The sequence below is a fragment of the Acipenser ruthenus genome, chromosome 32 (assembly GCF_902713425.1).
Source record: "Acipenser ruthenus chromosome 32, fAciRut3.2 maternal haplotype, whole genome shotgun sequence".
In the NCBI taxonomy this organism is placed as follows: domain Eukaryota; kingdom Metazoa; phylum Chordata; class Actinopteri; order Acipenseriformes; family Acipenseridae; genus Acipenser; species Acipenser ruthenus.
The window spans coordinates 12,088,719-12,113,794 of record NC_081220.1 but is presented as its reverse complement, the minus strand read 5'-3'; the positions used below and the strand labels follow the sequence as shown (position 1 = coordinate 12,113,794).

The 25,076-nt window shown below is 44.3% G+C and overlaps 1 protein-coding gene across 4 annotated transcripts in view; it reads left to right on the top strand.

Annotated features, from left to right (window-relative positions):
- The window catches only part of LOC117962921 (transcriptional repressor p66-beta-like), a 41,954-nt gene extending 28,114 nt beyond the window's left edge, over positions 1-13,840 (top strand). For all 4 annotated transcript variants that reach the window (XM_059006422.1, XM_059006421.1, XM_059006424.1 and 1 more), the window contains 7 exons: positions 529-657; positions 5,738-5,905; positions 7,499-7,808; positions 8,868-9,070; positions 9,702-9,902; positions 10,657-10,837; positions 12,660-13,840. In XM_059006422.1, coding sequence (XP_058862405.1) covers positions 529-657; positions 5,738-5,905; positions 7,499-7,808; positions 8,868-9,070; positions 9,702-9,902; positions 10,657-10,837; positions 12,660-12,796 — 1,329 coding nt within the window. In that variant the 3' untranslated portion in view covers positions 12,797-13,840. The remainder of the gene's footprint in view (positions 1-528; positions 658-5,737; positions 5,906-7,498; positions 7,809-8,867; positions 9,071-9,701; positions 9,903-10,656; positions 10,838-12,659) is intronic.
- The last annotated feature ends 11,236 nt before the right edge of the window (positions 13,841-25,076 follow it).

The window sequence follows — 25,076 nt, the reverse complement described above, 5'->3', positions numbered from 1 at the left end:
GGTCCACCCAGCAGTGTCTTCTGGGTCAAAGCATGTTACTGACTGAAAACATGTCAGTCATTAGGGGAAGCAGCTGATAGGTTATTGACAGGAATGAAGCCAGCCAAGGGGTGGGGACAATTTCCCCTTCCAGGAGACCAAGGAATTGCAAGACAGTCAAAAGCATGGCTTGCAAACAGGTTTCTTTGAACTAGTGTAGTACCAGATATTGTGTTTTCAAATGAGAATACAGGTTTTCTAAAAAATGCGTTTCTTTCAATACTGCACACTTGAGACTCCTATAATGAATAGATGTGCATGGCAGAGACAGTTCATGGAAGTATAGTTACTTTAAAGAGAAGCAAGAGTGCAGTACTTTCAATAGACGTGATATGTATGTCAATCTCTCTCTCTCTCTCTCTCTCTCTCTCTCTCTCTCTCTCTCTCTCTCTCTCTCTCTCTCTCTCTCTCTCTCTCTCTCTCTCTCTCTCTCTCTCTCTCTCTCTCTCTCTCTCTCTCTCTCTCTCTCTCTCTCTCTCTCTCTCTCAGGTGCCAGTGGTTCAGAACACCCCCTCTGCGGTCCAGCCCCCTCAGATCCATGCCTCCCAGCAGGGCCTGTCAAAGATGCCGGTCCGGCCCGGAATCCACTCCGAGCCGCAGAACCTGAGGGCTGTGCAGGTGAGCCTGTCTTTATAGGAGCCTCTCTTTCACTGTCACTGCTCCACCAGCGCAGAGCAGAGGGAGCCTCCCTTTCACTGTCACTGCTCCACCAGCACAGAGTAGAGGGAGCCTGTCTTTATAGGAGCCTCCCTTTCCCTGTCACTGCTCCACCAGCACAGAGCAGAGGGAGTCTGCCTGTATAGGAGCCTCCCTTTCCCTGTCACTGCTCCACCAGCACAGAGCAGAGGGAGCCTCCCTTTCACTGTCACTGCTCCACCAGCACAGAGCAGAGGGAGCCTCCCTTTCACTGTCACTGCTCCACCAGCACAGAGTAGAGGGAGCCTGTCTTTATAGGAGCCTCCCTTTCCCTGTCACTGCTCCACCAGCACAGAGCAGAGGGAGCCTGCCTGTATAGGAGCCTCCCTTTCCCTGTCACTGCTCCACCAGCACAGAGCAGAGGGAGCCTGTCTGTATAGGAGCCTCCCTTTCACTGTCACTGCACCACCAGCACAGAGCAGAGGGAGCCTGCCTGTATAGGAGCCTCCCTTTCACTGTCACTGCTCTACCAGCACAGAGCAGAGGGAGTCTGCCTGTATAGGAGCCTCCCTTTCACTGCTCCACCAGCACAGAGCAGAGGGAGCCTGCCTGTATAGGAGCCTCCCTTTCACTGTCACTGCTCCACCAGCACAGAGCAGAGGGAGTCTGCCTGTATAGGAGCCTCCCTTTCACTGTCACTGCTCTACCAGCACAGAGCAGAGGGAGCCTGTCTGTATAGGAGCCTCCCTTTCACTGTCACTGCTCTACCAGCACAGAGCAGAGGGAGCCTGCCTGTATAGGAGCCTCCCTTTCACTGTCACTGCTCCACCAGCACAGAGCAGAGGGAGCCTGCCTGTATAGGAGCCTCCCTTTCACTGTCACTGCTCCACCAGCACAGAGCAGAGGGAGCCTGCCTGTATAGGAGCCTCCCTTTCACTGTCACTGCACCACCAGCACAGAGCAGAGGGAGCCTGCCTGTATGAGAGCCTCCCTTTCACTGTCACTGCTCCACCAGCACAGAGCAGAGGGAGCCTGCCTGTATAGGAGCCTCCCTTTCACTGCTCTACCAGCACAGAGCAGAGGGAGCCTGCCTGTATAGGAGCCTCCCTTTCACTGTCACTGCTCCACCAGCACAGAGCAGAGGGAGCCTGCCTGTATAGGAGCCTCCCTTTCACTGTCACTGCACCACCAGCACAGAGTAGAGGGAGCCTGTCTGTATGAGAGCCTCCCTTTCACTGTCACTGCTCCACCAGCACAGAGCAGAGGGAGCCTGCCTGTATAGGAGCCTCCCTTTCACTGCTCTACCAGCACAGAGCAGAGGGAGCCTGCCTGTATAGGAGCCTCCCTTTCACTGTCACTGCTCTACCAGCACAGAGCAGAGGGAGCCTGCCTGTATAGGAGCCTCCCTTTCACTGCTCCACCAGCACAGAGCAGAGGGAGCCTGTCTGTATAGGAGCCTCCCTTTCACTGTCACTGCTCTACCAGCACAGAGCAGAGGGAGCCTGTCTGTATAGGAGCCTCCCTTTCACTGTCACTGCTCTACCAGCACAGAGCAGAGGGAGCCTGTCTGTATAGGAGCCTCCCTTTCACTGTCACTGCTCTACCAGCACAGAGCAGAGGGAGCCTGCCTGTATAGGAGCCTCCCTTTCACTGTCACTGCTCTACCAGCACAGAGCAGAGGGAGCCTGTCTGTATAGGAGCCTCCCTTTCACTGTCACTGCACCACCAGCACAGAGCAGAGGGAGCCTGTCTGTATAGGAGCCTCCCTTTCACTGTCACTGCTCTACCAGCACAGAGCAGAGGGAGCCTGCCTGTATAGGAGCCTCCCTTTCACTGCTCCACCAGCACAGAGCAGAGGGAGCCTGCCTGTATAGGAGCCTCCCTTTCACTGTCACTGCTCTACCAGCACAGAGCAGAGGGAGCCTGCCTGTATAGGAGCCTCCCTTTCACTGCTCCACCAGCACAGAGCAGAGGGAGCCTGTCTGTATAGGAGCCTCCCTTTCACTGTCACTGCTCCACCAGCACAGAGCAGAGGGAGCCTGCCTGTATAGGAGCCTCCCTTTCACTGCTCCACCAGCACAGAGCAGAGGGAGCCTGCCTGTATAGGAGCCTCCCTTTCACTGTCACTGCTCCACCAGCACAGAGCAGAGGGAGCCTGCCTGTATAGGAGCCTCCCTTTCACTGCTCCACCAGCACAGAGCAGAGGGAGCCTGTCTGTATAGGAGCCTCCCTTTCACTGTCACTGCTCCACCAGCACAGAGTAGAGGGAGCCTGCCTGTATAGGAGCCTCCCTTTCACTGCTCCACCAGCGCAGAGCAGAGGGAGCCTGTCTGTATAGGAGCCTCCCTTTCACTGTCACTGCTCCACCAGCACAGAGCAGAGGGAGCCTGTCTGTATAGGAGCCTCCCTTTCACTGTCACTGCTCTACCAGCACAGAGCAGAGGGAGCCTGCCTGTATAGGAGCCTCCCTTTCACTGCTCCACCAGCACAGAGCAGAGGGAGCCTGCCTGTATAGGAGCCTCCCTTTCACTGTCACTGCTCCACCAGCACAGAGCAGAGGGAGCCTGCCTGTATAGGAGCCTCCCTTTCACTGCTCCACCAGCACAGAGCAGAGGGAGCCTGTCTGTATAGGAGCCTCCCTTTCACTGTCACTGCTCCACCAGCACAGAGTAGAGGGAGCCTGCCTGTATAGGAGCCTCCCTTTCACTGCTCCACCAGCGCAGAGCAGAGGGAGCCTGTCTGTATAGGAGCCTCCCTTTCACTGTCACTGCTCCACCAGCACAGAGCAGAGGGAGCCTGCCTGTATAGGAGCCTCCCTTTCACTGCTCCACCAGCACAGAGCAGAGGGAGCCTGCCTGTATAGGAGCCTCCCTTTCACTGCTCCACCAGCACAGAGCAGAGGGAGCCTGCCTGTATAGGAGCCTCCCTTTCACTGTCACTGCTCTACCAGCACAGAGCAGAGGGAGCCTGCCTGTATAGGAGCCTCCCTTTCACTGCTCCACCAGCACAGAGCAGAGGGAGCCTGTCTGTATAGGAGCCTCCCTTTCACTGTCACTGCTCCACCAGCACAGAGCAGAGGGAGCCTGCCTGTATAGGAGCCTCCCTTTCACTGCTCCACCAGCACAGAGCAGAGGGAGCCTGCCTGTATAGGAGCCTCCCTTTCACTGTCACTGCTCCACCAGCACAGAGCAGAGGGAGCCTGCCTGTATAGGAGCCTCCCTTTCACTGCTCCACCAGCACAGAGCAGAGGGAGCCTGTCTGTATAGGAGCCTCCCTTTCACTGTCACTGCTCCACCAGCACAGAGTAGAGGGAGCCTGCCTGTATAGGAGCCTCCCTTTCACTGCTCCACCAGCGCAGAGCAGAGGGAGCCTGTCTGTATAGGAGCCTCCCTTTCACTGTCACTGCTCCACCAGCACAGAGCAGAGGGAGCCTGTCTGTATAGGAGCCTCCCTTTCACTGTCACTGCTCTACCAGCACAGAGCAGAGGGAGCCTGCCTGTATAGGAGCCTCCCTTTCACTGCTCCACCAGCACAGAGCAGAGGGAGCCTGCCTGTATAGGAGCCTCCCTTTCACTGTCACTGCTCCACCAGCACAGAGCAGAGGGAGCCTGCCTGTATAGGAGCCTCCCTTTCACTGCTCCACCAGCACAGAGCAGAGGGAGCCTGTCTGTATAGGAGCCTCCCTTTCACTGTCACTGCTCCACCAGCACAGAGTAGAGGGAGCCTGCCTGTATAGGAGCCTCCCTTTCACTGCTCCACCAGCGCAGAGCAGAGGGAGCCTGTCTGTATAGGAGCCTCCCTTTCACTGTCACTGCTCCACCAGCACAGAGCAGAGGGAGCCTGCCTGTATAGGAGCCTCCCTTTCACTGCTCCACCAGCACAGAGCAGAGGGAGCCTGCCTGTATAGGAGCCTCCCTTTCACTGCTCCACCAGCACAGAGTAGAGGGAGGCTGTCAGAGAGAGATAGCTTTAAGGAGAGAAATTGTAGGCCCAGGCCTAACCAATGGGCTTGTGCTTAGAGGCTGCCATTCACAGTTGCTGCCATCTACTGACATAATGCAACATTGCAGCTTTTAATTGGAATTCTGCACTTTCCAGAATTCAAGTTTTTAACCACCCTACTGTTAGAGGTGTAACAGTTAAGTTGTGTGGCTTTCTTTCCATGATGTAACGTATTGTACCAGAGGTATGTATTGTGTGTATTGTCATACAAGACCACAGTGTAGCTCATTGTAGATCAGCGAATGGTTCTTGAATGAAGAGTAAGTGTGTTTTATAGTTGGCATGAATACATGCTCTCCCTAACTCATTTAATTGGAGTGTTTTAATAAAATCGTCATTAAATGATCATCTGGTTTTAACACTAGAAGCGCCGGAATTTCGAACTACCTGGAAGCGCCAAACCGCTCATTTTAACCGGTAGCTTTTTAAACAGCTGTAATATGATAGAAAGACAAACGATGGTACAAAACTTTTATTTATGAACATCAAATCAAACATTTGCATAGCAGAAACACCACATTTAAATAGAAAACAAAACATACAATATTTTTTTCAAAAGGAGCAGTACAAAACATCCGAAATTGTATAAACATTTTATTTGTTTGTAAAAATAACATCAAAGGGTCTTTTTTTTTTATAAAAAGTGTATAATGCACTACTTAAACATAAACTAGAATACAATAAACTATTTCCACGCACAATACACGCTTCTCCACTTTCACGCTTCTGTACTGAAAAGGACAGGTGATTGTATTGAAAAGGTACTCCTCTAATATTGTGCGTATAAGATACAGCATAGATTGAATTAGTAGTGTTAAAAACAACACTACTTTCTTTGTTTAATAGTAGTTTGAGTACAGTCTTTGTGATTTTGTGTGTCTGTCATTCTAATAGAAATCTTTTCATGCAGTTTCATGGTCGCCCAAACCTCATGAGATGAGCTCTCTAACAGTGAGACACCCTACGCTAATGTGTTCACTCGTACTGTTGGCACAGTTCAGTTTAATAACCTCTCTCTCTCTCTCTATCTCTCTCTCTCTCTCTCGCTGTCTCTCTCCAGAGTCATTCAGTGATCAGATCTGCAGCCAGCTTGTCGCTCGCCCCGATGATGATGTCACAGCGTGTGATTGCCCCCAACCCCGCCCAGTTACAGGGTCAGAGGTTACCGCCCAAACCTGGCATCGCCCGCTCCTCGAGCAGCATGAACACTGCCGTCAACTACCAGCAGGTAGTGCTGCAGAGCGCTTTATACATTACACAAATCTGTGTGCTCGAGAGAGAGAGAGAGAGAGCCAGGAGCCCAGTGCTTCAGTGTGGTTTGTACCTTTCCCAAGGGGCTGTGAGTGTGATAAACAATTAGCGAGGTATTTCTGTAGGATCTTGTTTATTTAGGTTTGAATCCATGTTAATGAACTTGACATCTAGTTCCACAGCTCATATTTCCAGATCATTATAAGCCTTGTATCCATTTAACTATTTAATGGTCCAGCCCTTTGAAAGGTTTAACCCCGGCCCCTCAATGCATGCACAGTGCTGATCATGACTGCAGCACGCATAGGAAGAGCCGTATCAGATATATGATTTGTTGTCAGATTTCAGGTGCTTGAAACAATGTCCCAAGTGCAATCCTATGAATCCTATTTACCCTTCTGCAGGCGTAGTAGCAGCAGATACCCACCAGAATCGTATCTGATTGAAAAAGCAGCTACAGTTTGGAGTGAGCATGTTTTATTGATAAGTCATTAATCTGTGTTATTTCACTTTAGGCAATATACAGTGTTTTAATAAAGGCTGTTTTATAAATCGCATTGCCCCAAACCTTAAACTGTTTTTACTTCGAGGTATGAGTATTCTATACAAAACATGTGGCATTGCCTTGGGGCAAGGCATTCTTTACATAGAAAGGCCAGCCATAAATACCTAATATATACAGGTATGTGTGTGTGTGAGGGCATTTTCATGTTAGATGCAGGTGTGTAAAGCATTGCCACAAAACAGTCTTTGTTTTTTCTAAGGTATATATAAAAAATTGAAATTACCTTGGGGCAATATGTTCTTCATATAGGAATGACACATTTAATGACATACTGTAGACAGCATTGTAATACTTGTAAAATTGCCTAAAGGGAAATAATGTAGATTAATGATTTATCAATCCCATGTAAAACATGCTTACTCCAAACTGTAGCTGCTTTTTCAATCCGATACGGCAGTGAATTTGAGGCTTCAGACAGCAGTGCTGTAGGCAGGAGTTCCCTGTTCCCTTTTCCCCAGTGCAGAATAAGCTGGCGTTGAACAGTGTTTTAACAAATCACTTCAGAGTCATCCTGAATCTGAGCAGAGAGCACCAAATAGATTTTTTTTAAATGGTCAGTTATTTGTTTCTGTAATGTAGATGACTGGATTTCTAAGATGTGAGTGCTATGAGCAATATGAGAAATGGGGAAACAAGTCAATCTGTTTTTGTATCAATTCTACAAAATCAGAAAACGACTTGATTCTTGATCTTGTTTCTCTGCTCAAAAAGGTAAAACGAAAAACGATTGCCTTCCAATTTCCGTTTCAAAAAAAGAAAAGTGGTTTGGACCGAATGTACATGGACCATAGAGCTCAATTAGAACCTGATTCACATCTTAACACAGTCTCAGCTGCACAATACACGATTCTGTATTCCGTGATTCTGTGCTCTGTGTGGATTTCTAGTGAATTAAAGCTTTATGAATGGGGCCAGGTGGCACAGAGCAGTGGGAAGGAAGGTGTGAGTGTGTGATTTGAAACAGGAATCTGGTTCCAATCCTTCCTCCTTGTTATCTGTCCGCAGTCGAGCCAGCAGGGGGCAGCGTCACAGCGCTCGGGCTCCTCTGCCATCTACATGAACCTGGCTCACATCCAGCCGGGCGCGGGGAGCTCCTCCCCCCTGCCCAGCCCCAGCGCCCCCCTGCCCGACCCCGTCAGCAGCCAAGCTGCTGCCAAGCTGGCCCTCCGCAAGCAGCTGGAAAAGACCCTCTTGGAGATCCCCCCGCCCAAGCCCCCCACCCCCCTGCTGCACTTCCTGCCCTCCGCGGCCAACAGCGAGTTCATCTACATGGTGGGGCTGGAGGAGGTGGTGCAGAGTGTCATCGACAGCCAGGGTGAGAGAGACCTGCACGCACACACACACACACACACACACACGCACACACACACACACACACACACACACAGCGAGTTCATCTACATGGTGGGGCTGGAGGAGGTGGTGCAGAGTGTCATCGACAGCCAGGGTGAGAGAGACCTGCACACACGCACACACACACACACACACACACACACAGCGAGTTCATCTACATGGTGGGGCTGGAGGAGGTGGTGCAGAGTGTCATCGACAGCCAGGGTGAGAGAGACCTGCGCACACACACACACGCACACACACACACACACAGCGAGTTCATCTACATGGTGGGGCTGGAGGAGGTGGTGCAGAGTGTCATCGACAGCCAGGGTGAGAGAGACCTGCACGCACGCACACACACACACACACACACACACACACACAGCGAGTTCATCTACATGGTGGGGCTGGAGGAGGTGGTGCAGAGTGTCATCGACAGCCAGGGTGAGAGAGACCTGCACGCACACACACACACACACACACACACACACACACAGCGAGTTCATCTACATGGTGGGGCTGGTGGAGGTAGTACAGACACAGCCACACACAGATAGCTCTGTCACTAGTCAGTACAGTGTCCTTCTCCTGTTAAACAGGTCATTTAAACACCCCCAGATTAACAGGACTAGAGCACTGAATACAGCACGAATCTGGGACTACCTAATGCTGCTAATCAGGGTCTGTGGAGTTTATGGGTGTGTTCTCTGCAATGTGAATGAACAAGTGTTTGTCTCTCTCTCTCTCTCTCTCTCTCTCTCTCTCTCTCTCTCTCTCTCTCTCTCTCTCCTCTCCTCTCTCTCTCCTCTCTCTCTCTCTTTGTTTCTCTATCTCCTGTACAGTATATGTTTTTTATACAATATATGCTCAATGCCACAGCTTTGTCAATTATTTGGTGAATAAAAAAGTATTTGCTTTTATTTCTAACTTAATGCAATGTTGTGTTCTGTATTTCTTACATGGGGTTCCTATGTTCCAGGTCAGTGTTGCTGCTGACCCCTCTCCTGTTTCTCTCTCTCTCGTCTCTCTCTCTGTGCAGGTAAGCTGCGTGGGCCCCTGTCCCGCATGCAGCCCTTCGTGTGCGCGCAGTGCAAGACGGACTTCACACCCCACTGGAAGCAGGAGAAGAGCGGCCGCATCCTGTGTGAGCAGTGCATGACCTCCAACCAGAAGAAGGCCTTGAAGGCGGAGCACACCAACCGGCTGAAGAACGCCTTTGTGAAGGCACTGCAGCAGGAGCAGGTGAGCGACACGGAGCCTCCAGCCAGCTCCTGCCACGCGACACTGTATCGCTCATGTTACTCTGAACTTGTCTTTATTTTTAAACGTGATATCTGGTACAACACCTGGTTGCAGATATCTGTGCTTTTAGTCTCTGAACTTTCTGGGTCACCCAGAGGGTGAAGTTGTCCCCACCCCTTCACTGGCTTCTTTCCTGTCATAACCAATCAGCTGCTTCCTCCAGTGACCCAGAACACACTGCTGGGGTGCAATCACAGAAGAATTAAGTAGAACACACTTCCTGTGAATAAAGCAGAAAAATGCTAAACTTACATTAACCTAAAGTACTAAGGGATATCCTATTTTAAAATGAAAATACAGGTTTGCTATAACATGTGTTTCTTTCAAAACTGCACATTTGAGGCCTGTGCAGCTGATGGAAGTGCAGAATAGAGAAGATGTAAACTAAAGCCAGTTCTCAAGCAGGAATACAAATATTTCGAATGTTACAATGGGAGTTTCAGTATTCTCAAACTCCTAAAAAAACAAATGAAAAATACACGTCTCTCTGGTTTTGTTCAGAGCGTACTGTGTAACTGTGTTGCTAACGACAGACTGTGTGTGTGTGTGTGTGTGTTCTTGTGTTTCTCAGGAGATTGAACAGAGACTTCAGCAGCAGGCTGCTCTCTCCCCCAGCTCGGCCCCCACTGTGCCCAGTGGCAGCAAAAGCGATAACCTCCTCCGGCACCACGCACTGCGACAGGTGAGGCAGCTGGAGGAGCGTGGCCGAGCGCTGGAGCGTACAATGGGAAACTATACCCTGCACACAGGGCACTGCACTGGGGAGAGAACCGTGAGCAACTACCATCATATTGTCTAATGTTTATTACTGATTGCACTGGAAAATGATTACATCTGAAGCTAAAGCTGATCAGAGCCATTGCTAGTGAGATCCTTACAGGGACAGAACTAAGACTGCATAGCAGTTTGATCCACTCCTGGTTTTACTATGAGTTTAATAAGACACACCTGAGCTTGTTACCTGTACACTGTGGTTAATCAGGCTAATTTTAAAACCTGGAATGGGTGAAACTGCTTTGCAATCATCAAAGTCTTATTTCTATCCCTGTCTGTGCATCAGCCCAACACTGTCCCATCAGCTAAGCCATGCTGTTTGTAGAAGTTTCTGCATTAAAGTTTTTATAGTGCCATCAGCACAAGCATTGTACAGCTTGAATTAACTAAAACTTAGACAGAACTACAGCAACCAAACTTCTACTTGCAATGTTTTTAGTCCTCAGAGTCAGTTGTTACATAACGCTTTGCAGTTTTACATATACTGAAGAAAATGAGAAATCTAACATGAAATACTGTATTTATTATGGCTTCCGGTAGACTTGCAATATCATCTTGTAGTCTTTGATTATATGATTTTAAATAAAAGATCAATTATGCTTATAGCTTTTTTTTAAATTTTAATCATGGCTCAATCCTAAAATTGTAGGTGATGCTAACCTCTTGTCCGCAGCTGTACACTCTGTGTGTTTTGAGGTTCGCTGGGCTTTGCTGTCTCAGACCCGTGCTGTGTTTGTTCTCTCCCCCTGCAGGCTCCGCAGCCCCAGGCCCCTATGCAGCGGGGGCTGTCCGGGTCGGCCCGTGGTGTGCTCTCTAACTTCGCCCAGGCGTCGCAGCTCTCCGTGGCGAGCGGGCTGCTCGGCATGCCAGGTAAGCGAGCGCCAGCAAGCAGAGGGCAGCCCGAGGGAAGACGGCAGCTGTATAACATTCCAGGTACAGCCTTTTATCCCCCTCATCCTCCTCCTCCTCCTCCTCCTCCTCCTCCTCTCTCTCTCTCTCAGCGGTGTCAAACACACGGCCAGGGCCCATGTTGAACTGGGATTCAAGCTCCATTTCAATAAAGCCCCTTCATTTCAGCGGCCACCTCTGTTTGTGATTGGCTGTCTCGTCCTTGACGTCACGCCTTTGTTTCTTCAGTGATAGCTGCCAGGCACAGTATTTACACTCCTCCCCGTCTGTGAAAACAGCTCTTAGATTGAGCCAGTATAACAGAACTTCCCTCCCAAACCCCCCTCAGGGCCTCTTCTCACTCCCCTCGTCGATTCGTCTGTCATTGATGGACAGTATTTTGTTTTAACCATTCTGAGAGCCTCTGGTCCCATCAACCGTGGTGCGGAGCTTCATTTTCTAGCCAATAAAAATTAAAAGAACGCAAATTGGATTCCAAATTTAAAATGTGTTCCTTGAACCCGAGTTTGACACCCTGCCCTTAACCAACGCTCTCTTTCCAGTAGACGTGTTACACAAGGTTTATTAGATGCTTGAGCATTTCTCTTTCGGTCTTTGTGGCCTTGTTTCCAGCTGACCCAGCGCTGTGTAAAGGGTTATTGCTGGCACTCTCAATCCCAGCAGCAGTGTAATCCTATGTGAGGTTACTTCTATAAGGGCTCTCATTCATATAATATTCATATAATACAGAGCTCTGTAGAGTCGCCTCCTGTAATATATGCAGAACTTGCCGTTTTTAGTGGCTGTTAAAACTCCCAGTGAAAGAAACTGCAGTTACACCATTTAAGAACCGGGTGGCACTGTGATCAAAGAAATCCAAATCCAAGACATTGCAGTAACGAAAGCAGGGATATCACATCTACTGTAATGTTAATGCTTCCTGACCTGCAGTTCAGATTGAATGTGTTGGTTAGTCTTCGCTTGTGCGGCGTGTCAGATGGCTACATGGCTTTGTGGTTCATATCCCACCACTGGTTCAATGAATTGAGTGGAATATTATACAAATAACTGTGCTTTATTCTGGTGTAACAGTGTAACACAAGTCAGAGAAGATGCTAAATGTTAACTTTAAACTCCCAATCACAAGAGATCTAGAAGTACTGAAGAGAAACTTGGCACAGTCTCTGAGACACGTTTCAATAAGACGTCTCTGTGGATGATGGAGTGATTTCTGCATGCCAGGGTGACATTCAGAAGAAGCTTCTCAGCAGCCTAGCACACAGACACTCGGCACACTGCAGCGTTTACTCATTCATGGGAACTTCGTACAGTAGCACAGATAGGCTTGAAATACAGAAATACAAGATGTTGTTTTAAGAATGGAACATTTCTGTGGCATGGAGAATGGAAGCTCAAATACTTTTACCTTGTGCACTGTTGCAGCAGACAGTGTCTCTCTGTAGAGTGAGGTTACTGCTGCGTTTACAAGACCAGGTGCAGGGGTTTAGTGGTCTGTTTGTAGGAAATTTTATGTGTGTTTTTTTTTTTTTTTTTTTACCCTTTCAGTCCTGAAAAGTTTTTAAAGTGTTTCACAGTCTGTAACCATGCGTGTACTCTGTATTTACTATAACCTCACAAACCAACTGGACTGCCAACAAGGCCTGCATGTGGATAGGGCACAGAATGCTGTAAAGGGTATCATCCAGAACTTAGATCATGATTTTGGAAATACTAAAAAAAAACTTCCTAAATTCAATGACTAACGTTTTGAGTCTTTTTGTCAATGTCTGATTATCAAGGCTCTTTAGTTGTGAAAGTGAAGAGTTTGTGTCTGCCCAACGTTATTGTTTTTTCTCTCTCTCTCCAGGTGTGAACATCGCTTACCTGAACGCAGCCGGGGTCGGGGGTCACAAATCGTCCAGTCTCGCTGACCGCCAGCGCGAGTATCTGCTGGACATGATCCCGCCGCGGTCCATATCGCAGACCATCAGCGGTCAGAAATGAAACTAACCAGAACCGACACAGTCAGAGCCCCGCCCCCTCTCCTGGCCCCTCCCCCTCGCATGCAGTGCCTGTACTTGTGCCTACAGAAAAAAAAATATATATTATCAAACAGCGCAGAACTGTACATGCAACTTTAATAGCCCCCGTTATTGTTATTCTCACTGTTTTATTTTTGGGGTGTAACGCTATAGAGGAGAGACATGCTTGGATTTGCGGACTAAGGCCAGACCAGACAGTTTAATGAGTTAATGAGAAGCCTTCAATTACCCCCTTACCTTGTTATGGTGTTTGCAATCAATCTGAATGCTTCTTATTCCAATAACTAAAATCTTACTTTTTGATAAGTCTCTATTAAATGTGCTTTGAGTTCAGGAGTTGCCTGCCATAGTTGTAATGTCTTTATTGGTTTCTGTTGGTAAGTGCACAGCCCTGCCAGCAATACACAAAGGAAGCTTGGAAGTGGATGATAACTCAGTGCTCCTGCTTCTAAACAGACTGCCCTTGTTAAACATGCCTGTAACAGACAACTGGAACAGAAGAGCAGCTCCTGGACTCCTGAGCACCTTGACACGTAAAATCAAGCACTGAGTTCATTGCAATAAGAACAAAGGCCAGGGGAAGGGAAAAATGTCATTCAAATCTACTCTTTAAAATGAAGTAATCGTGAATCCTGAGAGAGCGAGAGAGATACAAGCATTAAAAGTCCTTTTCAATTAATGAGCTCTAAAGCACTCCCCCGCAGCTCTCCAGCGCTGCTTCCCTCTAGAGCTCTAAAGCACTCTCCCTCAGCTCTCCAGTGCTGCTTCCCTGTAGAGCTCTAAAGCACTCTCCCTCGGCTCTCCAGCGCTGCTTCCCTGAAGAGCTCTAAAGCACTCTCCCTCAGCTCTCCAGCGCTGCTTCCCTGTAGAGCTCTAAAGCACTCTCCCTCAGCTCTCCAGCGCTGCTTCCCTGAAGAGCTCTAAAGCACTCTCCCTCAGCTCTCCAGCGCTGCTTCCCTGAAGAGCTCTAAAGCACTCTCCCTCAGCTCTCCAGCGCTGCTTCCCTCTAGAGCTCTAAAGCACTCTCCCTCAGCTCTCCAGCGCTGCTTCCCTGAAGAGCTCTAAAGCACTCCCCCTCAGTTCTCCAGCGCTGCGTCCCTGAAGAGCTCTAAAGCACTCTCCTTCAGTTCTCCAGCGCTGTCTCCTCACAGTCTGATCTGGCCTCAGTGTGCACATGGCTCTTCTTGTTCCTCTTTGTTTTGTCGCTGCTGTTGTGTCGAATGTCTCTGCTGGGATCAGCACTCTATCTGAGAGGTAAGTGCTCATCCGGAGACAATAAATATATATATATATATATATATATAAATACTGTGCTAAGGCTTTGCCTGTGAACAGCAATGTCTTTGTATTCCTTTTTATAGTAGCACTTTGGAGATAATAAAAAAGGTTTATGTTAAGCTCTGTATCGAGAAATATGTATATATATATATATATATATATATATATATATATATATATATATAATATTGGAGGGAATTTGTAAGGTTCACTAAGGACTGAAGCTAGGCTAGTGCTGTTTTTTTGTACGAGCTACAAATTACAAATAAACAAAAGTCTGTGTGTGTGTAGGAGAGTGTGCATGCATATACACACAGTATGGCAATGTGGAGTCTTGTATGGGCACAAAGTTGCACAATACCCCTGCAGAATCAATGGCACACAACTGCTTTCATTGCATTGTATCTGTGGACTGAAAGCTCATAAATTACTGTCTAAAGTTAAATAAATAAATACAAAAATTGTGCATTTGAGAAGGGGTTAAACTTGGAGAAATTGATAGTTACCCGGAATGCAAGCTTAGTTGTGACATAAACTAAAAACTCAATCTCAGTTGAGCTGAATCCAGTGTATTCACTCTAATGAAGTGGTCAGGTAGCAGACTGCCCTTTGACTTGTGGAAATGGATCTCACTAGGTTTTACAGCCCCTGATAAGCACTGGTATTGGGCTACTTTACCTAACATGGTGCTAATACAGTAACTGACCAAGATCCATTGCATTGTATGTGTTCAAGTCAAAGTGTGTGCCTCACCTACACACACACAAACATAGACACAGAGTATGTAGTTTTGCTTTAGTGGATGAGGAAAAAATGTACAAGAAGTGGATGTCTACAGTTATTTATTTAAGCAATTTTTTTTGCAAAACTCCAAAAATGCTAATTCAAAAGTATTCATACCCTGACAAGGAAAATTAAATAAATATCTACTTGAGGCACCTTTAGCAATAATAATAACTTCTTTTAAACATTAGGATATTTGACAATGAGCTTTTGGCATGATTTTTATTTATTTTTTAATTTTTGTAAACCATTCTTCAACGCAAAATTGCTCCAGTTCATTCAAATTCCGAGGACTTGTCTTGTGCACAGCCTTCTTCAACTCATACCAAAGATTCACAATCGGATTTACAACGGGACCTTGACTAGGCCATTCCAGAACTTTGATTTTATTCTGAAGTAGATTTGGATGTGTGCTTTGGATCGTTGTTGTGTTGGAACGTCCAGTTGCGCTTCAAACCAAGTTTTGTAGCGGAGGGTTTCGGATGAATGGCCAGTATATTTTGGTATGCTGTGGAATCCATTTTACCATGTATTGGAAATAAATTTCCTGTGCCGTTTAGAGGAACATAGCGACTATCAGCATGACCAAATAGCTCAAGTTTTGTTTTATCACTCCACAAAACCTTTGACCAGAACTCCCATCCATCATTCAAATGCCGTTTTGCAAACTTTAAGCGATTTGTCCTTGTGATGTTTTTCTAAGAGTGGCTTTTTCCTTGGCCTGCGACCATTGAGACCTTCACTATGCAATACTCAACCTATGGTTGAAATGGAAACCCCAGTCCCACTTGCAGCCAATTCACTTTGAATATCTTTGGCAGTCAATCTCAGATTGTTATTAACCTTCCTCACAATTCTTCTGCTTGTTCTTGGTGAAAGAACCTTCTTTCTTCCAGACCGAGGGGGCGTTGTGACAGTACCACTAGTCTTGTACTTCTGAAATAATAGAAGCAATAGTTGAAATTGGGATACTCAAATGGTTGGAAATCTTCTTGTATCCTTCTCCAGCTTTATGACAATAAATAATGTTCTGCCTAAGGTCTTCAGATGGTTCTTTACTTTTTCCCATATTGACTTATTGGTAGTGACAGCAATCATGCTATGCCTAACCCATTTATACTCTCTAAGAATGTTCAACTACAATCCAGCATTTTCTAGACTTTTTCTAGAATTAGGTTCTGCATTATCATATTGAAATTTCTAGCATCTTGTAGACAATAGTATCATAGCATCAAAGGCCATGAATACTTTTGAATTAGCATTTTTGGAGTTGTGCAAAATAATTGCTGAAATAAATAACTGTAGACATCTAGTACTTGTAACTTATTTTCTCCATCCACAAAACTACAACTTTTGCTACAAAAGGTTTTTTCTAAAATTCTTTGAGAAATGTCTAGAAATTATGAATTTCCTTTGGGATATGTAAACTTTTGTGTGTGTGTATATATATATATATATATATATATATATATATATATATATATATATATATATATATAATATAATCGATGGGCTTCAGTGAGTTACAGGAAAATAATTTCATCTAGGGTTTCTGTGACATCATAAATTACGAGACCGAAGATAAACTGTCACAGAAACCCGAGATGGAATTGTTTTCCTGTAACTCACTGAAGAGGCCCAGCTATTATTTTTTATAATACATGGATACCCTTGTGATGCTAATATTAAAGAAGACGAGTTCAGTAGTACAGTTCTTTTTTTTTTTTAAACAGTGTTTCAGTGCTGTACAGACGTTCAATGTCTTTATTCGTTTCTCTGAGATACGAATGTACCAGCTTTTTTTTTTTTTTTTTTTTTAACGTATTCTCATTTTGTTGATCATTAATGAACATTTCTGTACTGTGGGTGTTGTCGAGTGATTAAAAACGAGACATTTTGTGTTTGAATTGAAAGTGATGGTCTCGGAGTAGAATGGGTCAAAGTTCAAGTATTTTCCTACTTTTTGACATCACTACTGTGGTATTATGCCTTTTTTTTTTGGAGTGGCTCAGGATGCAAATATAGCCTTCATCCATGTATTATATATATATATAACACACACATTCTACTATAAAAGGTCGTAGATATGAGTGTCAGTTTGCACAATTGGGTGCCAAACGTCAGGTGCAGTGCCCCCTGGCAGTGGGAGTGAGCGAGGTGTGCATCTCCAGTGTAAAGCAGCTTGGAGGGCTCCATCTTCAAAGGATGCTGCAGTTTTCCAATTGTTCTTTCCTGCTATTGCTTGTGACACAAAAACACAAATCCATGCCATGCTGTAGTCCTGCACTTCTTGGAGAAAAGGGTTCTGCACTAAAACGAGTGCGGACCAGTGCTGGACTAACAATCCTGTCTGAAAGTTATATTGCAGATAATAATGAAATACACAAGACTGGGTCACTGCCCTGGCGCATCCTGCCCAGCGTTCAAATCAGACAGCCATGCAAAAGCACTGCTGTTATTACCTTTACAGATACACAGGTTTGCAGACACTTGCTCACTGGTGCTTTCATTACATGCAGTCTATTTTTAAAGTAAAATGGTTTAACTACAGACTTAGGAATGCTGAAAGAAACGCAGTACATCAAATGGCAAACGTTTCTCAGTGTTGGTCATTGAATGTATGAAATTTCTTTTAGTTTTTCTAAATTCAGTACTATTGAAGGTTTAATACTTATGGAAGATTAACTAGAGTTTTAAAATATACAGCACAAGGGTAAGAAATATAAATATATTAAATAATGAAATTAAAAGATTGTTGGAGGAATACTAAGAGATAAACATCTGCGGTGATATTTTGGATTAATTGATAATGCTAAGTCATGTAACACAAAAATCAAATCAGAGGAAACTAAAAGAATTTGTCAGTATGAAGTTTCTAAAGCTGAGGGAACATGAAGTAACTTCTTCAGGAACAGTGGCTTGAAACCTGGTTCCAGGAGACCGGGAGACCTAGTTTGAGGTTGCTGTATCAAACCCCAAGTCTCCCTGCGTGTGCCGTGCAGCGGCCTGATAAGGGACAAAGTGGCTTTGTGTTCCCTCAACTTAACATAATAATAATAATAATAATAATAATAATAATAATAATTCAATCCGAATATGCAATGGCCTGAAACACTCTGCAGCATTTTTGTGCTTTAAAACCCTGAATGAAATCAAAATGTAGTGCTTGCTACAACGTCACCATCTGAAAACACACCAGTTGTTAGAAAGCTGTTTTATTTGCAGTGTAACCCCGCCCTCTGCCTGCAGGGGGCAGTGAGGCTGCTCTTAAATTGCAGACGCACTATAAGTAAACAATAAAACACAAGGTGGCGTCACACCCAGGTGCATTGTGGAAAGAGGGTGTTTCCGCACCCTGTCATCACTGCACTTATAAAATGGCTCAATGCTGTGTTGGAATGCTTATCTTCCTGATTGGAATGAAATGAGATCTGAACCACTGTACCCCTCCCAGGCATTCTAGAAAAATCCTCAGTTATTGCCTCTGCAGATTCCCTTTCAGCATGTAGAGAGGTCCTCTGGCATTCATCACAAGTACAGGCTGCATGCAGGCTGCAGAATCTCCATGAAAACCTTGAAGGGTAGTGTTTCAGAGTCATTATCTACAGGGGATGGATGTAGCAGTGCTGTAGTTTTGATTTGATCTGGGTTTAAACTAAATGAGCTTTTATATGGCACCTCCTTTCTGTTGTAAATAGTTTTGCTTCTTTGTGTTATTTATGTAGTTTTTGTTTGTAGTTAGTTTTTTTTAATGTTCACAGTGCTTGGTGATGTGGGTGTGCTGAATGGGAGGGGGCTGATTGGTGGTGAGAAAGTCCTGTTTCAGTGCTTTACTGGGATGTACAAAGCAATCTAATATTACGCCCCTTTTAAAATTTTCTTTCGTTATGTCAGTTATCCTATTGGAATTTGACAAGGCTGGTGATCAGTCAGTTTAAAACATTAAAACAGGAACATGGATTACACATCGACTTTAAGAACTGCATTTCCTTTGAGGTATAACCGTCAAGATGCAGCCTGCAGATAGTAGCAATGTAAAATTATCTATCTATATATATATATATATATAATCCCATTGAAATGAAATGTTTTAAAAAGGGACATATATCAAACTGTGATCCTGTAATTTTCACACCATCAAGAAAGACCCTTCCAGCAGACACTGTACAGAGGATGCATTTGAAAGCAACACTCTATACTGTTTAAATATATACTGTATCTGAATATGCCTGTATTAGGGGTTCAGAGTTTAGAGCTGTACCTGCTAGCCACTCTGTGGGTCTAAGAGCAGGCTGTCAGTTCATCTGGTACGGAGTACTGCAGGGACATCGGCCCTTTGAATCTGTTGTAAAGAGAATGCTATTTCTCTGCAGTATGACCTCAGGGTTTGGGGTAACATTGGCTGATTTGAACGGTTGGGGTTTATAGAAGCTCCAGGAAGCCTGGGTGTAGTGGGAGCGTTTGTCCCCGGACTAATGTGCCAAAGTGGATTTAGAAATACTAAAAGAAACCGAATCAATTCAATGACAAGCGTTTCCACAAAGTCTATTTCGGCGTCTTCTATTTGGACAAAAACTTGATCAAAAGCAAACCCCTCTGGTTGACCATATCGCCTGTCCTCCAGCCACGCTGCTCCGTGTGGAACAGAAAAGAAAAGCACGAGCCGGGATGGGAAACTGACTCCGCCCTCATCTTATCCAGGCCTGCTTGAACAATATGAGGGAGTCTTGTAGCCATTGCACAGAGCCTCGCTGTGAATTCAATTCTAGTGCCTCAGTAACCACACTCATTTCACTGGTTAGTCCCAGAGCAGCCCAAGCTTGCTATTAGCTGTTTTATTATCATGTTAGAATTTCTACAGCAGTAGCAACCGGGCACAAAACAATGACTGATCCTTAACTTTAACTGGGTCGTATTGGTGAAAACTCCTATTAAAACAATCAGTAATACTAAGGTGCTAGGAGTGAAATCTCAGCAGCAGGTATAACAAACCCTGTTTTTATTCATCCAGAGATTGCAATATAAGACTGGGTGAGATTCTGATACAGTTTACCCCAATTCTTGATTTTTTTTTTAAAATTGTTTTTCAATTTTGTCTTCAGAGCTAAATATGACTTGGGATTATAGCTTACATAAGACCTTCTCTTTGAATTGCAGTCGCCTGATGTGGCAGCAAAATATAAATACTTAAGTTTAAAAAAGAAAAAAAGAAAGTTTTCTAAACAAATATTTTAAAATATTAAGATGTCGTCACATTTCTGGGGGGGAGTATGTAGTTCTTTATGGTTTGTTTTTTGTAAAACAGAAAACAAACCAAAAAGAATATATGTATATAAATAACAAAAAAAACAAACAATACACACACACACACAATATTGCTGCCTGTAAGTAATGACAACAACTTATTGTATATAAGCTTTTTTCTTTTAATTGAAAAAATGGTTGTATATTGTGTGGGGGGGAAAAAAGCCATGAATATTGTGAAGCTTGTGTCATTTCGTTTTTGTGACCACTTGTGTATTATTGTGTAACAAATGTGCAAAACGGATGGGTTTATTTCATTTGAGGTTTTTCTCTATTTAGCTATTTTTATGCCTAATCTTTATTGTGTATTCCCATTTTCCATTTGATTAGAATTTTTTGTAGTTAGGGCTTTTAAAATCTCCACTGTTTCACACCTGTGCTGGTCTCTGTTACTGCAAACAGCGCCCATGTGTTTAGGAGGTCCAGACAGCTCGTTCTGAAAGTGAGAAACTATACTGATCTTAAACAGGCACTTCCCCTTTCCCATTCCTCCTCACAAATAAACTAACTGAAATGTTAAGCTGCATTTTGCATGAGCATTTCATTTTGTTACTTTAAATCTACGGCAGCAAAAGCCAGTGAGTTGAACATTTTAAAAATGTTTGTAGAATCTCGCTTACTTTCCTGTCCATTTCAGACTGTGCAGTTTAACTGGTTAAGAGACCACAGTTCTGAATAGAATCCCTTCAACCCTGGTCTGGTAAGATCAACAAGCACATTTTCAACCCACTCCACTAACACTTTTTTACTTCTGATAATGATGAAGATAAGAAGGTACAATCATATTAATAGATGGAGTTTGTACAGTTGTCCAGTATGTATTGCGGTGTCCGGTTTCATGCTTTGTTTTTGATGAATCTACTGCCCACATAGTGATCTAGTTAGCGTCTCAAATGGGAAATTTAAATAATTAATTTGTCTTTTTGCTTTGCTTCTTTATTTGACAGTTTATAAACATTTTTAAATGCTGCAGTTTGACTTTGGTGCAGTAGGGGGCGCCCTTTGTCCCAAAAAAGTGTACAATAGGGCCCTCTTTTGGCCTGAGACTGACACACACAACTTTATAGTTGCCTGTTACATCTTTCCATTTTAATGCGGGGGCTAATAATAATGATGACAATGACAATGAAAAGGGTTTCCTGGATTTCTTGCAGCTGAGTTTCAGGTCTTTTTTATGTGAATCCAAGCCTTTTGCACATCCTTGATATTTAACAATGTCTTTAAAAACAAACAAAAAAATACTATAAATGCTGTTTAAATACTGCCAGTTGATAATTATGCATTGACTGAAAAAATAAGCTAATTTTGGAGGAAATAACTTTGTAATATTTATCTCTTGCAAGCGAAGTTTAATAAAGGATGGAACCATTTATAACTTGTGAGCTGATTGACTGAGTCCTCCTGTACACCACAGATACAAACAGACACGCACGCATGCAGACACACACACACAGACAGACAGATTGCATGCAGAGACAGACATAACAAACAGATGCACATACAGACATTAAAAACATAGATGGACAAACAGACAGATTGCAAACATAGTCACACAGATTGCAAATTTACAGACACACACACAGATTGTAAACACACAGACAAACATACAATCGCACAGACAGATTGCAAACATACAGACACACGTTGCTAACAGACAGATTGCAAACACAGATAAACACATACATATGCACAGACACACACACAGGCACAGAAATACTAAAAGAAAATAAATTCAGTGACAAACGTTTCAACTGGAAGTCTTTTTAAATGTGTTGAAGCCGTTATAGTTTGTCAGTTAATTTATTACGTTTTTGTGTTTCTATTCAGCACTATTGAGGGAGTTATAGTTGTGGAAAACATAGACACACATTCACACTCGCACACATTTAATTATATCGCTTCTCCTTGATTGACAAAATTAATGTGCTCTTCAAAAACCAAGTCAAATGGACAATTCTTAACAGATGCAAAGTCCTGGAGATGCCTCGGTGGGCCTGCACACGAATCGATTCTCTGCACTGAGCTTGGCTGCACTGTCTACACAGATGAGTGTACCAGCAATGGAACAACGAGCAGGGCTTCAGTCAGACTCCTTATCTAGTGTGAGTCCATTCAAACTGTTCCACTACTTAACCCCTGCAGGCAAATAATTGAGCGCTTGTTCAATTACATACATTTGAGAGTGACTCCAGTATCAGGAGGAGAAATCGACGATTTGGAATGATCCAGTCGGCAGCACATTTTAAACCCTGTTTCGTGCATCTTGTTGCAACAATAAAGTTGGCATAGTTTTTATTTATGGGACACCTATGTCCCTTGTACCTTAAAGGGTTAACTTTGGTAACCTGGCTTTCATTTTATAGAACAGAAAAAGCTGACAAATATGAGGATCTGACCACGTTTCAAGCACAGAGTACTGGCAAGACCAGAGACAAGTAGCGCCTCATCTATGAAGAGACCTTGAGAACAGCGTCAGAACCAGAGCTGACATTCACACTTAGCTTTCAAGCTTTAGCTGGCAGTATTTATATGACTGCTTGGTATTTACTATTCAACCTCTAAATCTATGTTATACGGTAAACCAACAGAAAAAAAGGAGGAGTCTATTATACTTTGCCAAAATTTTCACATGAACATCAACATTGATGATGCAAAACCACAAGGACACGACCTGGGTGTCCTCCGAGCTAGTTACGGCCATGCTTGAGACCTCTGAGAAACCTTGAGACGTGGGAGTCTGGAACCAACTCCCCAGTAATGTTGTTGAAGTTGACACCCTGGGATCCTTCAAGAAGCTGCTTGATGAGATTCTGGGATCAATAAGCTACTAACAACCAAACGAGCAAGATGGGCCGAATGGCCTCCTCTCGTTTGTAAACTTTCTTATGTTATCTGTGTAAAAAAGTGCCTCCTATTTTCTGTTCTGAATGCCCCTTTATCTAATCTCCATTTGTGATCTCTGGTCCTTGTTTCTTTTTTCAGGTCGAAAAAGTCCCTTGGGTCAACATTGTCAATACCTTTTAGAATTTTGAATGCTTGAATCAGATCGCTGCAGTCTTTGTTTAAGACTGAATAGATTCAATTTGTTGGCCTTTTTATAGCTTCCCCACATTGTCTAGATGAAGACATTTCTGAGTCAATATAAACCCCTAGATCTTTTTCATAGATTCCTTCTTCAATTTCAGTATCTCCCATATGGTATTTATAATGCACATTTCTATATTAAATGTCATCTGCTATGTGTCTGCCCAGTTCGGAATGCTGTCTAGATCATTTTCAATGACCTTTTTCTGCTGCAAGGGTGTTTGCCACTCCTCCTATTTTTGTGTCGTCTGCAAATTTAACAAGTTACTATGCCAGAATCTAAGCCATTAATGTAGATTAGAAATAGCAGAGGACCTAATACTGATCCCTGTGGTACTCCACTGGTTACCTCGCTCCATTTTGAGGTTTCTCCTCTAACACTATGTAACACAATTTTTGTTCCTGGGTAGTAAGTGTTATTTCCTAATTGCTTATGCCTCAAAAGTATAGAAAATGGCTATTATTCCCCACAAACTTTGCTTTTGTGACCAGGACAGTGATATTTTGAAATTTACCTATTTCCAATGAGAAAACGGGCGAATTTGTGTCTTTTCGTTCACATAAATTCATAAAAAAAACAACATATGAATCCAAATTAACATGTATTTATACTAAAGTAATACAGAAATGACTACAAAAGATTTAGAAGTGAGTAGTTTTTCGAGATTTATGATTATACTGTAAATCACTTTCACGAATCAGCCCCCAAATGTAGTCTCCCATCATGTTCTCGTTATACTGTCCTTGGTAGCGGCGTTCAAAGTCCAGTATATCCTGGTGGAAGCACTCGCCTTGCTCCTCCGAGTACGCTCCCATGTTCTCCTTGAATTTATCAAAATGAGCATCAAGGATATGGACTTTGAGGGACATCCTACAGCCCATTGTGCCGTAGTTCTTCACCAGAGTCTCAACCAGCTCCACATAGTTTTCGGCCTTGTGATTGCCCAGGAAGCCCCGAACCACTGCGACAAAGCTGTTCCAAGCTGCTTTCTCCTTACTAGTGAGCTTCTTGGGGAATTCATTGCACTCCAGGATCTTCTTTATCTGTGGTCCAACGAAGACACCGGCTTTGACCTTTGCCTCAGACAGCTTAGGGAAGAAGTTTTGAAGGTACTTGAAGGCTGCCGACTCCTTATCTAGAGCTCTGACAAATTGTTTCATAAGGCCCAATTTGATGTGCAGTGGTGGCATCAGCACCTTCCGGGGGTCCACCAGTGGCTCCCACTTGACGTTGTTCCTCCCCACAGAGAACTCGGTCCGCTGTGGCCAGTCCCGCCTGTGGTAGTGCGCCTTGGTGTCCCTGCTGTCCCAAAGGCAAAGATAGCAGGGAAACTTGGTAAAACCGCCTTGGAGACTCATCAGGAATGCCACCATTGCAGCCTCTTGATGCCATCTCAGAAAAATGCAGATATGTATCCACTTAGGCAGCTGGAACTAAACTGAACTGGTGGGCTTAAGGCCCCTGTATTTATACTACTATTTATATTACTGGAAAGTTCTAGAAAGTTCTAGAAGTTACTCCAAGTTTACTCCGCACTGAATCTATCTGGAATGTTCTGGAAAATAGGTAAATTTCAAAATATCACTGTCCTGGTCACAAAAGCAAAGTTTGTGGGGAATAATAGCCATTTTCTATACTTTTGAGGCATAAGCAATTAGGAAATAACACTTACTACCCAGGACCAAAAAAAAAAAAAGAAAATTGTTACACGGTGTAATCAGTACTTTCTGTTTTCTACATGTTAACCACTCCCTAATCCATCTGCATGCATTTCTTTGAATTCTTACTGAGC